The sequence below is a fragment of the Maylandia zebra genome, linkage group LG12 (genome assembly GCF_041146795.1).
Source record: "Maylandia zebra isolate NMK-2024a linkage group LG12, Mzebra_GT3a, whole genome shotgun sequence".
Classification (NCBI taxonomy): Eukaryota; Metazoa; Chordata; class Actinopteri; order Cichliformes; family Cichlidae; genus Maylandia; species Maylandia zebra.
In genome coordinates this window covers 20,658,481-20,671,676 of record NC_135178.1, presented here as the reverse complement: position 1 = coordinate 20,671,676, position 13,196 = coordinate 20,658,481, and the positions used below count along the sequence as shown (strand labels likewise).

Here is a 13,196-nt window from a genome sequence, read left to right as displayed (position 1 = left end):
CATAGACACCTGCATGATGTTTATGTTGGCCCAAATCAACCCCTCCAATTCGTCATCATTATCGAGGTGGGCCAGGAACAGCGAGCACAAATACTCCCAGTTGGCAGATGCACAGCTGTCAATTAACAGATGCAACTACATATCTACCACAGAAGATAAGCAGTGCCTGTCAAGTAAAAGACAACTTATTACGCCTTACTATAAACATGAATTTACTGGCATTTTAACCACAGAATGTTATCTTACAGACTCCTCAAAAAATGAAAGAAATCTTGAGGCATGCCAGCACTCGCATCACACATAGATCATTCCCTCACACATGCATTGCTTGGGGACACAGCACAGAAGATTGCATAACTCCAAAAGAAACGAAGCTCTTAAAATGATGAATGTGCACACATCATCCAAAGTGAATAATAAGAAATCAGGGAATCAAGTTTATGAGAACAAAGAACTTTCAACAGGAGAAAAGAGAAATCTGTCAATATTAGTGACACACAAAGACCGGCTTTCTCTGTTTCACCGTCTTGACAAGTTTATTTTGTACATGGGACTAAGCTGTTACAAAAGTTATTGTATTGATTTGTTGTGAAATAAAAAGTCTGCCTGTGCTTTGAGATTCAGTTTGGCAGAGTTCATTTTTCAAAATACAGCGGTTACAGTCATTGCATTTAATGTTTTAAACCTTCACATCTTGCACAGTTATTGGAAGAAAACTTTTTTTAAAAATTGCTTCATGTTTTCTCTGTCAAAAATATTTACACATCTACATCAACATAAACTCAAAGAGCCTAAAACAGTGCATTTGCATTAATGTTACAAAAAGAATAAAATAACACACGATAAAGGGACAATTACTCTATTTTGAAAAAACACACCTCTTTCTCTCTCTCAAGCTGCCCCAGGGACTCAGAAGAAACTTTTGGAAGAAAACTGAGTTTATTACTGAACACAGCTGAGTCATAGAACTTGTAATGCATTAATCCCTTATCCAAAGATAACAAACCAAACATATTCAGCTTGGGAGTATTCACAAATTTGAATGCTCAAAACACAAGTTACTAGAGCCAAGTGGTTTCTTGAAATCATTGACTGTTCTAAAAATGCACTCTTGTTCTTGTTATAAGATCAGGAACACAAAGGGAAACCCACTTCAGACTGAAAAGAACAGAATACAACAATTATGGCTGCTGTACATTATAGTCATGTCAGATTTCTCATATTCCTACATAATATAAACACATAATATATATGATGCATTATTAGATACACCTGACATAGTTACTATGACCTGTAAAAGTTTAAACTGAGCATCAAAATGGAAAGAAAGCAGGCTGGTCAGAGTATTTCAGAAACTGCTGATCTACTGGGATTTTCCCACGCAGCCATCTTTAGGGTTTACCAGTGAGCGACAGCTGTCTGAGCAAAAATTCCTTGTTTATGCCAGAGTAGAATGGCGAGTCTGCTTTGATACAACAGAAAAGAAGAGCAACTAAAAAAAAGCGCTTGCTGCAACCAAAGTATGTAGAAGAACATCTCCAAATGCACAACACGTTGAACGTTGAAGCGGATAAGCAACAGCAGCAGACGACTACACCAGATGCCATTTCTGGCAGCTAAGAACAGGAAACTGAATCTACAGGCTCACCAAAATTAGACCTCAATTTTGGTAGTGCAATCTTTAAGCACTTTGGTCTCCTTAGTCCACTGAGCATTGTTTAAATGCCACAGCCTACCTGAGTATGGATGCTGACCATGTCCATCCCTTTGTGACCACACTGTTCCCATCTTCTGATGGCTGCTTACATCAGAATAACACACCATGTCATGAAGCTCAAAAAGTCTCAAACTGGTTTCTTTAAAATGACAATGAGTTCACCGTGCTCAAATGGCTTACAGTGTCACTAGATCTTAATCCAACTGAGCACCTTTGAGATGTGGTGGAACAGGAAATTCACGTCATGACTGTGCCAACAAATCATCATCAACTGTGTGATGATACCAGCGTGGACCAAAGTCTCTGAGGAATGTTTTCAGCACCTTGCTGAATCTGTGCCACGTAGAATTAAGACAGTTCTCCAACCTGGTACTGGCAACTAACAAAGTGGCTACTGAGTGTACCTGACACATCCATCCGAACAGACTAGAGAGTCAGTAAGCATTTTTTTTCTTTTATCTACACTCATTAAACACTGCTTAATAATTTGCTTGCAGTCAAATACTTTTAAAAAAATGCTGATATTGTGTGTTTTTAATAAGTAAAAAGATCAAATCCTAAATGTTAAGTTTTTGTTTTTTTTTTCCAATCTATGCCACACACACACACACACACACACACACACACACACACACACACACACGGTCTGTTAAACAGCAAAAAAGAAAAGCTGTGGGAACGCCAAGTGACTCAGATAATGGCGCGCAGTCCAAGAACACGTTGATCGGTCTAAGTGCTGATAAATAAACAGACATAATTGTCAACATATTACATGATAGACTACTAGGAACAGCATGTTTTTTTTGTTTGGGTTTTTGTTTTTTTACAGTTGGCTTTTAAGAACTGTAGACTTTAATCAGACACACACCCACACGCTTTTTATGACCCTGACAATCAGGTGTGCTCATTCACCGATAGCGCCTTGTTTGCCAATATTCCAGGTTTTACTAAATGACTCAAAGGCAGATGCAGACAGTCAGTTGATAACACCTGTGTGGTACCATATCACAGAAAGCTTAAGCTAAATTTGAAGTAAACTTACCTCAGATTTACTCGCCGTTCATCTTCACTCCCAAAATCCTGCAACAGATAACAGAAAAGATTTATACCATACTGAAATCATTTCAACTGCACTGTTACTGCTATAGCAGAACTATAGTCTTGTCTGTATTTTACTAAGCACAAACTCTGATAAATATATGCAAAAAATCAAGCAGCAATAGAGGTGCTATACATTCAGCATCTACACTTTGGAAGATGAACATACAGAGATACTAAATTTTGATATAAAGCATACTTTCTAGGGTTACCACCACTACAGCTACTCATGTGATCAAATGATCTGTAAGAAAGCTGTACAACTTCAAACACCTATTCTTAACCGTATCAACAATGGCTCACCACAGCAGGATTGTAGGGATGCTAGGGTAGAGTTTGATTGAAAACATGACTCTGAAGTAAATGCCAGGGTAGTCAAGGTACATGTTTTACCTTCATTTTAAAGGCAGCCACACCACCAAGAGAAGCTTACAAGGTAAGAGTAGATAAGACTCTAAAGTTCATCAATATTTTGAAAGATGTTGTTCCAAAGACGATTTTTCTTGTCACAGTGAAGGTGCATTAAAGGCAATGGGACTCAGTTGATGCTGAATGTAACAAACATTCAGCTAAAAGGAAAAATAAAAATGAGGAGTACCATTCGTAGGGAGGACGGAAGGAAATCATTTTGCACGGGCTTCCACAAAGTAATGCACAGCGAGCTGAGTGTCTTTATTATTGTGCATAAGCATGAAAATAACCTCACACATTAGCTGCCTCGTGCCTTCATACCAGTATCTCCTGCCTCCCTGTTTACCTCAGTTCTCCTTCCTCCCCTTCCTACAGAAGTCCTCCTCCACCCCACCCACCCCTCATGAGCAGATGACATCATAGCTGCAGCAGATTTCTGCCAGCTTTATCTGTCACACCTAAACAGCCGTCAGGCAACAATGACATACAGGGCAGGACCAAAAAAAAAAAATCCCCTTTAGAAAAAGGAGACAATCTACTTGCACTAAATAACGTGTCACCATATTTATGAGTACAAAATAAGGTAGAAATAAGAAGTATTTCAGCCTATCCTTACCTAACACAGCTCACACACTTCTGGTTGTAAATAAAGCCAGCTATAGATAGTAATTCTAGTTTCTGTTACAGGCAGAGAGCAGCACATGGTAAGCTTCTCTGCCTATAGCTGGTAGTTAGCGCCCCCATCTGGTAACGAATAACTACTTAAATAGCAAAGGGAACTTATTTTGAATGGCTTAAACCATTACTTCTTCTCAGTGAAAGTATGCAGAAAACTCAAACCGTGACTATCTACTGTTACAGTTAAGTATTAACAATTTCAGTTGTCGTCGAATGTGTCTGTTTGCCAGGAATATGGTATTTTCCCATGCTTAATCGCACGACCAACGACACAGCACGATGGAAATTAGAATAGCGATAATCTGTGTGTAACTGTTTCCAATTTGATTTCTGTAATAGGTATTTTATGGTCAAGTCCGCCGAGTCAAAACATCCACACAGCTTTAGTGTCAGTAAATTAATGCAAATATAGCAGCAGTGCATTAAGCTCCCTGACAGTGCTGTGTGCTTGATATATTTAAGAAAAACGTTAATTTTTAATGTCAGCCACTCACATCATAAACAGCTAACGTTAATGTTAGCCACAGCTCTTATCATTTATGAGGCACTTGTCAAACTAAGCTAACGTTAGCTCTTTAAAATGGACACCTGGCCAATTGAACAGGTGTGGCGTTTCTTTAATATTATTAAATAACAAAAAAAGATTTCACAGACTAATTGGAATAAGCGATAGTCAGCTACAACTCTCTGTAACGAAAACGTTTGCTAGCTACCATGAGCTAACAGCCTAGCATAACTAACTAGCTAATTCAGTCTCAATCAGCAGGCCTTCCTCTGGCAGCATCTCCCTCATCCTCACTCTGACACCACCACAACGGAGCATTGAAGCTTTGCTTCACTCGGCACCAAACTCACCTCCCCCGCGGTCGTAGTTGCTGTGCTGGCGGTGGAAGCGGCGCTCGGGGTCGGGGACCGCTGCAGAGTAACCAACGCCATGGCTGGGAGCTGAGGATGATGATGCACCGGCCGGCCGCTCTGGCCTGGTGAGCTGCAGCTAGCTGCTGGGCTAACGATACATACAGCTGACAGAGAGACTGATGATTGGAGGGAACCGAGCCGAGTTATCCTTTCAGGCAGGGCCCCCGATGAAGGAAGTTATGCCTTCAATCCATCCCGGCGACACTTCTTTTGTAATTATGTAGTCATAATATAACTGCTAAACCTATGAATAACAGTGACATCACGGCAACTGACATGTACAGCAGCCTGTTTGTATGCGACCTTTAAACGAGGCAATTCAGGTTTACATAACAGGCTATTTACAACAGGATCGAAAACACAAACAAGGCTATGTAAAAGCACACTCGTGGGTAGGAACAAAATGTAAAAATCGCGAAAGAAAGAAATATTCAAAAAGCTTTACAGATATACGAAAAATAAGCAATGTCTGAAATATGTTTTTACTATTTTGTTCAGAAGTAGGCGTGACTTGACTCATAATAATGTGCAAAATGCGACCCAAAGTACAATAACAATTTCATTATTATTATTATTGTTGTTATTGCTGTTCTGACTGCTTTTATAATAATGAATCAATATAATGGCATATCTGAATATACTTAAAGTGTTGCTTCTGCGTGTGTGTGTGTGTCCCCGTCAATCTGTGTTGAGGTGTGGCTTCATGAGACAGGAATGGCAATTTTATTTTTATTGCTGATTATTAACGTATCCTTTTTGCTTTACACCAGGTAATGTATTTCTGACTGTCGGTGGATTATTCTGATACTGATGGATATGCAGAACAGGACAGAACTTGCCACAGAATCTGCCCATTTTTTTTAAACATTTCTTCATTATTAACGAAATCTCTGATTTTAATTCAGCACATTAAAGTTTTTGAAATGAAATGACAATGATCCCAAACACACTGCCAATGCAGTAAAAAGAGACCGGGATAGAAAACACTACCAGTCATGGATTGGCCTCCCAGGAGCTCGGACCTCAACATTATTGAAGCAGTGTGAGATCATGTAAACAGAGAACACAACAAAAGGCAGCCAACATCCAAAGAAGAGCTTTGAATGTCCTTCAAAAAGCCTGGAGTACTATTCCTGAAGATTAGTTAAAGAAATGACAAGAAAACTGACCAAGACAGTTCCGACTGTGTTGAAGAATAAAAGTGGTGATAGCAAATACTGACTTTCAGATTCGTAGGAACTGTACAAACTACGTGTTTGTCTTATATGCTGTATTTCTGTGTAAGGGTCAAGAGTTTTGGACAACACTGTGACTTCCATCGTTGCAGTCCTTTTAATTATCAGGCGAGATCGACAGAACATTTTCTCAGTAGGTTGATTGCGGTTTAAACTATACACCGTGAACGCGTCTTGCGCTCTACGTGCCTGCAATCTCCGCCTTGCTTGCAAGAGAGAGGCGGACCAGTTAGAAGTAGGAGCTGAAACACTTTTGCTTTTTAACTCTGCCAAAAGCGGTGGAAAACCAGAGTGAAGGTAAGGCGAAACTTATTTGTAATCTATAAAGTGGACTATGCTGACAGCACGTGCGTCTGATCCCTCTAACCATGCTGCTTTTACTCAAGTTTCAGTAACTAAGTTGTTGCTTCTCAGATGGATTCTTTGTTTCACCAGATCTCAGTGTTACGTAATACTGTACTCTTAATAATAACCATGTGGAAGCACAAGTTCTGCACAGCTGTGCCTCACCCCTCAGTTATGCAGCAGGTTTGATCAGTGGAGACAGGTTGTTTAAGGTCTTTATTGTAATTTCTGTTATAGATACTGCATACGCACATGTAATGATTGACTTAAAATGTTGAAATATTTTACATTTTATTTAAATATTTCATTAACATATAACTTATTCTCAACGATGAGCAAATAGACAAGAAGAAGAAGAAGAAGAAAATCGTTTTAATGTTAATATTGAATCCAGTCTTAGTCAATCTGCTGGTTAATGTTTATGTTTGATTCCTTCATGGGTTAGTGAGTCTCACTGTGTCTCATGTTAGTGCAGACATGCGGGTGGCAGTGATTGGGGCAGGAGTGATTGGCCTGTCAACAGCTCAGAGCATCTATGAGCACTATCACTCTATTGTCAGTCCGCTGACCATCGAGGTGTATGCAGACAAGTTCACTCCACTGACCACTAGTGATGGAGCAGCCGGCTTCTGGCAGCCTTATCTGTATGATAAGGGCAACGTTCAGGAGACGTGAGTGTGTTTTATTTAACTTTCCTTTAGATTTTAGTTTTTATCTACAAACATTACTATTGCTACATTATTCCCATATGTGTCCTTCACATTTAGAAAATGGAATAAAGAGACATTTGACTACTTGCTCAGCTTTCTCAAGTCACCTGAGTCCATAAAAATGGGAATATTCCTTGAGTCTGGCTACAACCTTTGCAGTGAACCCGCACCAGTGAGTACTGCTTCTTTTTTTTGGAACTACACTTTTTTTTAATCTCAAAGATAAGATTTATTCTTATTAGGAAACCTTTTACAGCCAAGAACATAGGTGTGTGTATATTTGGTTAAAGTGCAACATCAAGCAACTCATTCACAAATTTATTGCATTTCGGGGCAATATCTACACTAAACAAAGTCCAGTTGCTCTGAAGTAGAGCTTTGTTCAGCCACATAAATGATTGTTGAATGCACTGGTTGGAAACTGTAAAGAGAGAGGCCCCACTAAGGGTTGTTTTTACACTCAGAATCAGGGTTAATTGGGATTCTGTGTACTAACGCCACAGACATTTCTAGCAAATAATGAGGAAAAACTTGCAGGAAAATTGCTTTGCACATGATTAAGACTGTGGAAGCTGTATAATTATTCTAGAAATACAAGAAAGCACAAATATGCAAATTCTGAACTCTTGTAACAAAGTGGATGACATCCCATAGTACGTACAAAACATTCAGGAATGCACGCGTAAACTCCTCCGGTATGTAGTAAGGACCCTGTCACACTGCAGTTCTGAAAATATGGAATATGGAAATATTCAGCTGTCTGCTCGAGTGGTCTGACAGTCACGGACGGAGATGGACTTATGTGGTCAGAAGTTTACTTACACTCATCAGATTCTTGTCATACCACAGCTTTACCAAAAGTTTAAATTGGGTAAAAAACAGTTAGTTGCAGAGATCCACATTAGCAGATGATAAAAAGAAACACAAAATACAGAAATTACAAGAAAGCTTGCATTTGGGTGTTTAATGATTTCTTTCAACTGTTCCCTTTTTAGTGCGGAATGATTGTAAAGCATCTTTAATGACTTTAAAAAACCAAAATTGGGTGCTCAAGTTTGGATTTATTTTAGATGTTCTCTGCACACAGTCAAAACTAAACATACAGACTCAAATATTTACATACATTAACTTTAACTTCACCTTGAATCAACAGCTAGGTGGTTGAATCTTGGACACATGTGGGTGTTACAACAGGACGATGATCCCAAACACAAACACACATGAAAAATGTTTTTTGGAATGAATAAAGCAGACTAACATTACAAAAACCAGCCAATTTAAACAAGCTTGTTGATGGCTACCAAAAACATCTGGTGAGGTGCCACTTACATTTAACCAAAAATCAGTGGGGGCTAATGTGTATATATATGAGACTATATGTATAGTTTTGATGCTGTGTGAATTAAAGAAAATCCTAAATGAATTCAAACTTGTGCATGTTTAAGTCATTAAACATGCTGTACAATCATTCCACTCCAGAAAACAACAGTTCAAAGACATCATTAACATTGATGTACATCCATGGCCATGATGAGTGGATGTAACCTTGAGAACACAACTGTATATTAGCCGGCACTGACATTGTTGAGTGATTTCTGCATGTTTGCAAATAAGATCATGCAGTGGGCTCTTTTTTTTTTTTTCTGTTGTGTCACATTAGTTTAGTGCCGGTTAAAAGTTCACAGGTCAAGCGATGAAACTGGAAGACTTTCAAACACTTATTTTTTCATATTCTTATTTTATCTTAACCCTTAACTTGCTATGCTAAAAGCTTAGCAAAACAGAAATAGAAAGTTGCAGAACCAATCCAAGTTGGCACAATGCAGAGTTACAATAGTGATGCAAAACTCAAGTATATGTCCAGTTTCGGGTTCAGTGCACTCTGGAAATTCTTTTGTGAATTTCATGTGTTACAATAAATCTGCTCTTAGCAGCAGAAAGCATTTCATTGAGCTTTCTCTTGCAACATGAAGTAACATACATTTCTTTTAGTTGTAGTCATGCCTACATCAAAAGCCTATTTGTCATGAATGGAAATGGCTCGTATCTCATTAGAGCAGCCAAATAATCCCAAAGTACAATCAGGCTAATTCTGTGTTATTTAGGAAACCGGGTAATTACGTCAACCACAAAACTGCCTGTACTGGTACTGATGGTGATCCTTCACTGTTACCACAGTGTCCTATATTGTTCCATATTAGGAAAACGGAAACCAATATTGTACCATAAAGTTTCACTGCAATCTATGCAAGATGTCAAATATTAATAATATACACGATAGAGCAACTCTGTTTAGTTGGCAGGGCTTATTCCCAGCGTTAATTTGGCATTTCATAAAAAAAAGTGGTTAATCTCAGTTGTAGCAAATGTGGCTGAGGAAGTTAGTAAATAACCAGGAGCTGATGAAACCCCATCTAACCCAGAAACACTTATTAACATATTAACTTCTATGAGAGTGTGTACTGAGAAATCTGACAACAAAAAAATGTTTCTTTCAACTCGATTCCTAATCTTTAGGGAGTTTGTATGCATTAAGCTATTACTAAGTAGTTCACAGGATGACTTTCATAATGTAATAGCACTGAGAGGAATGTGTGACACAGACATGCGTTTGAGTCATAACCAGAGTGAAGAGTCAGCTGACTCGATATCACCAAGACAGCCCATGCATTAGCAGCCCAGATATAACATGGTAAAGACAAGCGAGTTTTCAAGATGCACTTAAGTTACTTTCTCTGTTGAAGATCTCTTTATTGAAGATAAAAACCCAAACAAAATATCAGTGTTTGGCCACAAGAGACTCAGAGTTTCACAGTGGATACATCCTCTGTAATAATGTGATTTGGTGACTGTGACACCCATAAGATTGCCCTCTCACTGCCTGTGGCTTGTTTTTGGTTGCAGGATCCCTCGTTTAAGGACAGCGTTCTTGGCTTCAGGCAGCTCACAGACCGAGAGCTGCAGATTTTTCCTGGATACAAGTAAGCTCTTTCTGAAAAACGCCAATGAAAGACAAGACACAAATAAACAAATAGTTAGCCACATAGTCAGCTGTTTACATACAGTGTGAACAAGTTGACTTTGAATGTGTGGTAATTAATTAAAGAAACTACTTGACCCCATAAACTCTGAACCATGAAAAAATTGCCAGAAAATTTAAATTAAAAAATGCAATGTGTATTTAAATGTATGACCAATTTAGAAAAAAAAAGGAAAAATTACATTTAAGTTTGAATATATGAGTTTTAAGTTGTATTTTCTTTGCGACATCTGGCATTTGTAACCCTAACAGGGTTAGGGTTGTAAGTCACACTGAGGATGTTGACTCATGTTTCAAATAACATAAAATCATGTTTAGTTTGATAAACATGAATTTAAAAATGCTAAATGTGTGAATTTCACTGTATTACAAGCGTCCCACTAAAAGTTACCAGTATTTTTTGTGATTGAATGGACAATGTTGCACAACCAGCAGTTTTAGTGAAACATTTGCTTCTTATCATTTGTTCAGGTTTGGGTGGTTCAACACTGCTCTCATGATAGAGGGTAAAACATACTTACCTTGGCTTATGGAGTGGTGAGTGATCACCTAACTGACTTCTCATGTTGTATCAGTATTGATTTATTTAGTCCAACCTCCTGAGTTAGCTTTAAAATTCCCAAAGTATTTGACATTGTTTGAGATCCGTTGTTTTTATATTTTACCTTTAACATAAGACCATATCGTGTTTACAGTTTTATAATGTTGTCCGATATATATGCTGTACCTGGTGGACTGAAATGATCCCACAATACTGAGTAACGTATACTTGAGACTTCATCCTATTATGTATTAGTAATAAGAGTAATAAACATGTAGTCTTCATTAGGTTCTTGTGTGTTTAGCATCGATGCTCCTTAATATAAAAGGTTTTCTAGTGCACAGTGTTTTTATTTGCAGGTTGCGAAAAAGGGGAGTGAAATTTTATCACAGGAAAATAAAGTCCTTCAAGGAGGTTAGTGAAAGTTTTCAGTGTATTGTGCTTGCAAGTTCTTTATACATTCACCGGACACTTTATTAGGCACACCTTCTAATCTGACTTAATTCGTCATGGGATAGATTCAGCGAGGTGCTGGAAACATTGCTCAGAGATTTAGGTTCATGTTGACATCATTTCTTGTAGCTGTCTGGTCTCTCTCCTCTGACCACAGGCATTTTCACCCAAACAGCTGCTCACTGCATAGTTTGTCCTTTTCTGAACATTTTCTGCAGTGTGGGAAAATCCCAGTAGGTCAGCAGTTTCTGAAATACTCAGACCAGCTGGTCTCCCATTAACAACCACACCACACGTTCAAAGTCACTTAAGTTACTTTATTTACTCATCATGACGCCTGGTTTGAACTTCAGCTGGTCGTCTTTAATGGTGTTTTGCTGACTTATGCCCAGTCTGTACTATATTAACATTTATTACTGAATGTTGTAATGTTTTACAGCCTCCAGACAAGTTGAGCAAAAGTTATCTGTCACCATGTTTGTTATCTCCTATCATCCTTGACTTTTTTTAGCTGGCTGAAACCGGAGCAGATGTGATCATAAACTGCAGTGGGATGTGGTCAGGCCAACTGCAGCCAGATCCAGACCTGAAACCAGGCCGTGGCCAGATATTGAAGGTGAGAATATACAGGGCTGTGTGTATGTACTGCACAAGAGATAAAGGAATGACGGAATGAACTGGTGTTTGTTTGTATTTCAGGTCGATGCTCCCTGGCTGAAGCACTGGATTATTACCCACGATTTCACCAAAGGAACATACAATTCACCATATATCATTCCAGGGTAGTACAAGTAACATGCCACACTGATAAGCACTGAACTGCAGAACCACACAGCTGTTGACTTATAGTATTACTACATTTGCAGTTAGAGGATTTTATATATTTCACCTTAAAAAAAAGTTTTCAAATGTAGTAGCTCTAGTAGTTACTCTCTGTAGTTCAGTCGCTAACAGCTGCAGCACTTTTTCGTAATGATTTGGGGTTGGAGTACAATGAAGACAGAAAGCAAGAGCTGTTTTTATCAGTGTGCAAAACATTTGTGTCCGCAGAAGTCGTCTTGTGACGCTTGGTGGCGTTTTCCAGATGGGAAACTGGAGTGAACAGAATAGCTCTGTCGACCATAAAGAAATCTGGGAAAAAGCTTGTCAGCTTGAGCCTAGTCTCAAGGTACGATGAGTTCAGCAAGGCCATAAAAAGATATGATGATTCAAGTGTGATTAATTATTTACAGTAAGTGTTCTGTGGTGCTGAAGTTTTTAACATTTTTCATTTTATATATTTAGACCTCATTCTAAAAAGATGTAACTGAGTGTCAAATTTTCAGTTTCTGAGTTACCTTTATTATTATGTATTTGTTTATTTATTGTCAGTTCTGAAAAGCTTTCATCTCTTTGTTCTCTAATCTCAGCATGCCAGGATAGTCGACGACTGGTCTGGCCTCAGGCCAGTTCGCAGCAAAGTCCGACTGGAGAGGGAAGCCATATGGTCTGGTGAAACCCCCATAGAGGTATCCTTTCTAAGATCTAAGTAGCGGAACTGTAAATACATATTTCTGCTATTAATTGTCTAAAATACTGTGGCATTATTCAGGTGATACACAACTATGGCCACGGAGGTTTCGGACTCACCATTCACCGAGGCTGTGCCGAGGAAGCGGCGAGGCTCTTTGGTCAGATCGTGGAACAAAAAGGCAAAGGTCCAAAAGCTCGCTTGTGAATTGGTGTGCAGAAGTAACGATTGATGCTCTTTTTTTTTTTCAAATGTCAGCATCAGTGCATATATTGCTCCTAGCCTCCACTAATTTAATATTAAACATCATTTTCAAACAGTCTCATGCACCTGCAAAGTTAAGGACAAGGCCACCATTGTTAATTAAACAATGGCACATATGTAAGACAATCGTGCTGAAATCTATTTGAGATTTGGATAATTTGAGAAGCACTTTTTATGTATAAATTGTACATATTTTTGTGAATTTTTTAGTGCACTAAATGCAAGATTTGCAATGAATTTAAAATATTTAACTAATTAATAAAAACACGACAGTTA

At 38.5% G+C, this 13,196-nt stretch overlaps 2 protein-coding genes across 5 annotated transcripts in view; one reads left to right on the top strand and one right to left on the bottom strand.

The window, feature by feature from the left end:
• ssh1a (slingshot protein phosphatase 1a) overlaps positions 1-4,892 on the bottom strand; it is a 20,032-nt gene extending 15,140 nt beyond the window's left edge. Inside the window, exons 1-2 of the mRNA XM_004544573.6 lie at positions 4,760-4,892; positions 2,760-2,797 (exon numbers count right to left, since the gene is read on the bottom strand). Of these exons, the coding sequence (XP_004544630.2) occupies positions 2,760-2,797; positions 4,760-4,840 (119 nt within the window). The 5' untranslated portion in view covers positions 4,841-4,892. The remainder of the gene's footprint in view (positions 1-2,759; positions 2,798-4,759) is intronic.
• On the top strand, positions 3,994-13,196 carry LOC101486371 (D-amino-acid oxidase). Of its 4 annotated transcripts, none has more exons than XM_076890845.1 (12): positions 3,994-4,086; positions 5,593-6,354; positions 6,873-7,073; positions 7,170-7,284; positions 10,017-10,093; positions 10,624-10,689; positions 11,053-11,107; positions 11,658-11,762; positions 11,846-11,928; positions 12,197-12,314; positions 12,556-12,654; positions 12,738-13,196. In XM_076890845.1, exons 3-12 carry the CDS (start codon positions 6,880-6,882, stop codon positions 12,861-12,863), a joined length of 1,038 nt encoding a protein of 345 aa, XP_076746960.1. In that variant the 5' UTR covers positions 3,994-4,086; positions 5,593-6,354; positions 6,873-6,879; the 3' UTR covers positions 12,864-13,196. The 4 variants fall into 4 exon arrangements, 3 of the variants coding, with proteins under 3 accessions (XP_076746960.1, XP_004544626.1, XP_004544628.1); XM_004544569.6 differs by lacking the exon at positions 3,994-4,086 and adding an exon at positions 4,801-4,887; XM_004544571.6 differs by lacking the exon at positions 3,994-4,086 and having other exon boundaries at positions 5,119-6,354; positions 6,878-7,073.

Bases quoted from the DNA above. Each gene is read 5' to 3' on its own strand.
- LOC101486371 (XM_076890845.1), top strand. From the start codon at position 6,880: ATGCGGGTGGCAGTGATTGGGGCAGGAGTGATTGGCCTGTCAACAGCT. The intron at 10,094-10,623 runs GTAAGCTCTTTC...TCATTTGTTCAG, and splicing joins CAGATTTTTCCTGGATACAA to GTTTGGGTGGTTCAACACTG. The intron at 12,315-12,555 runs GTACGATGAGTT...CTCTAATCTCAG, and splicing joins AGCTTGAGCCTAGTCTCAAG to CATGCCAGGATAGTCGACGA.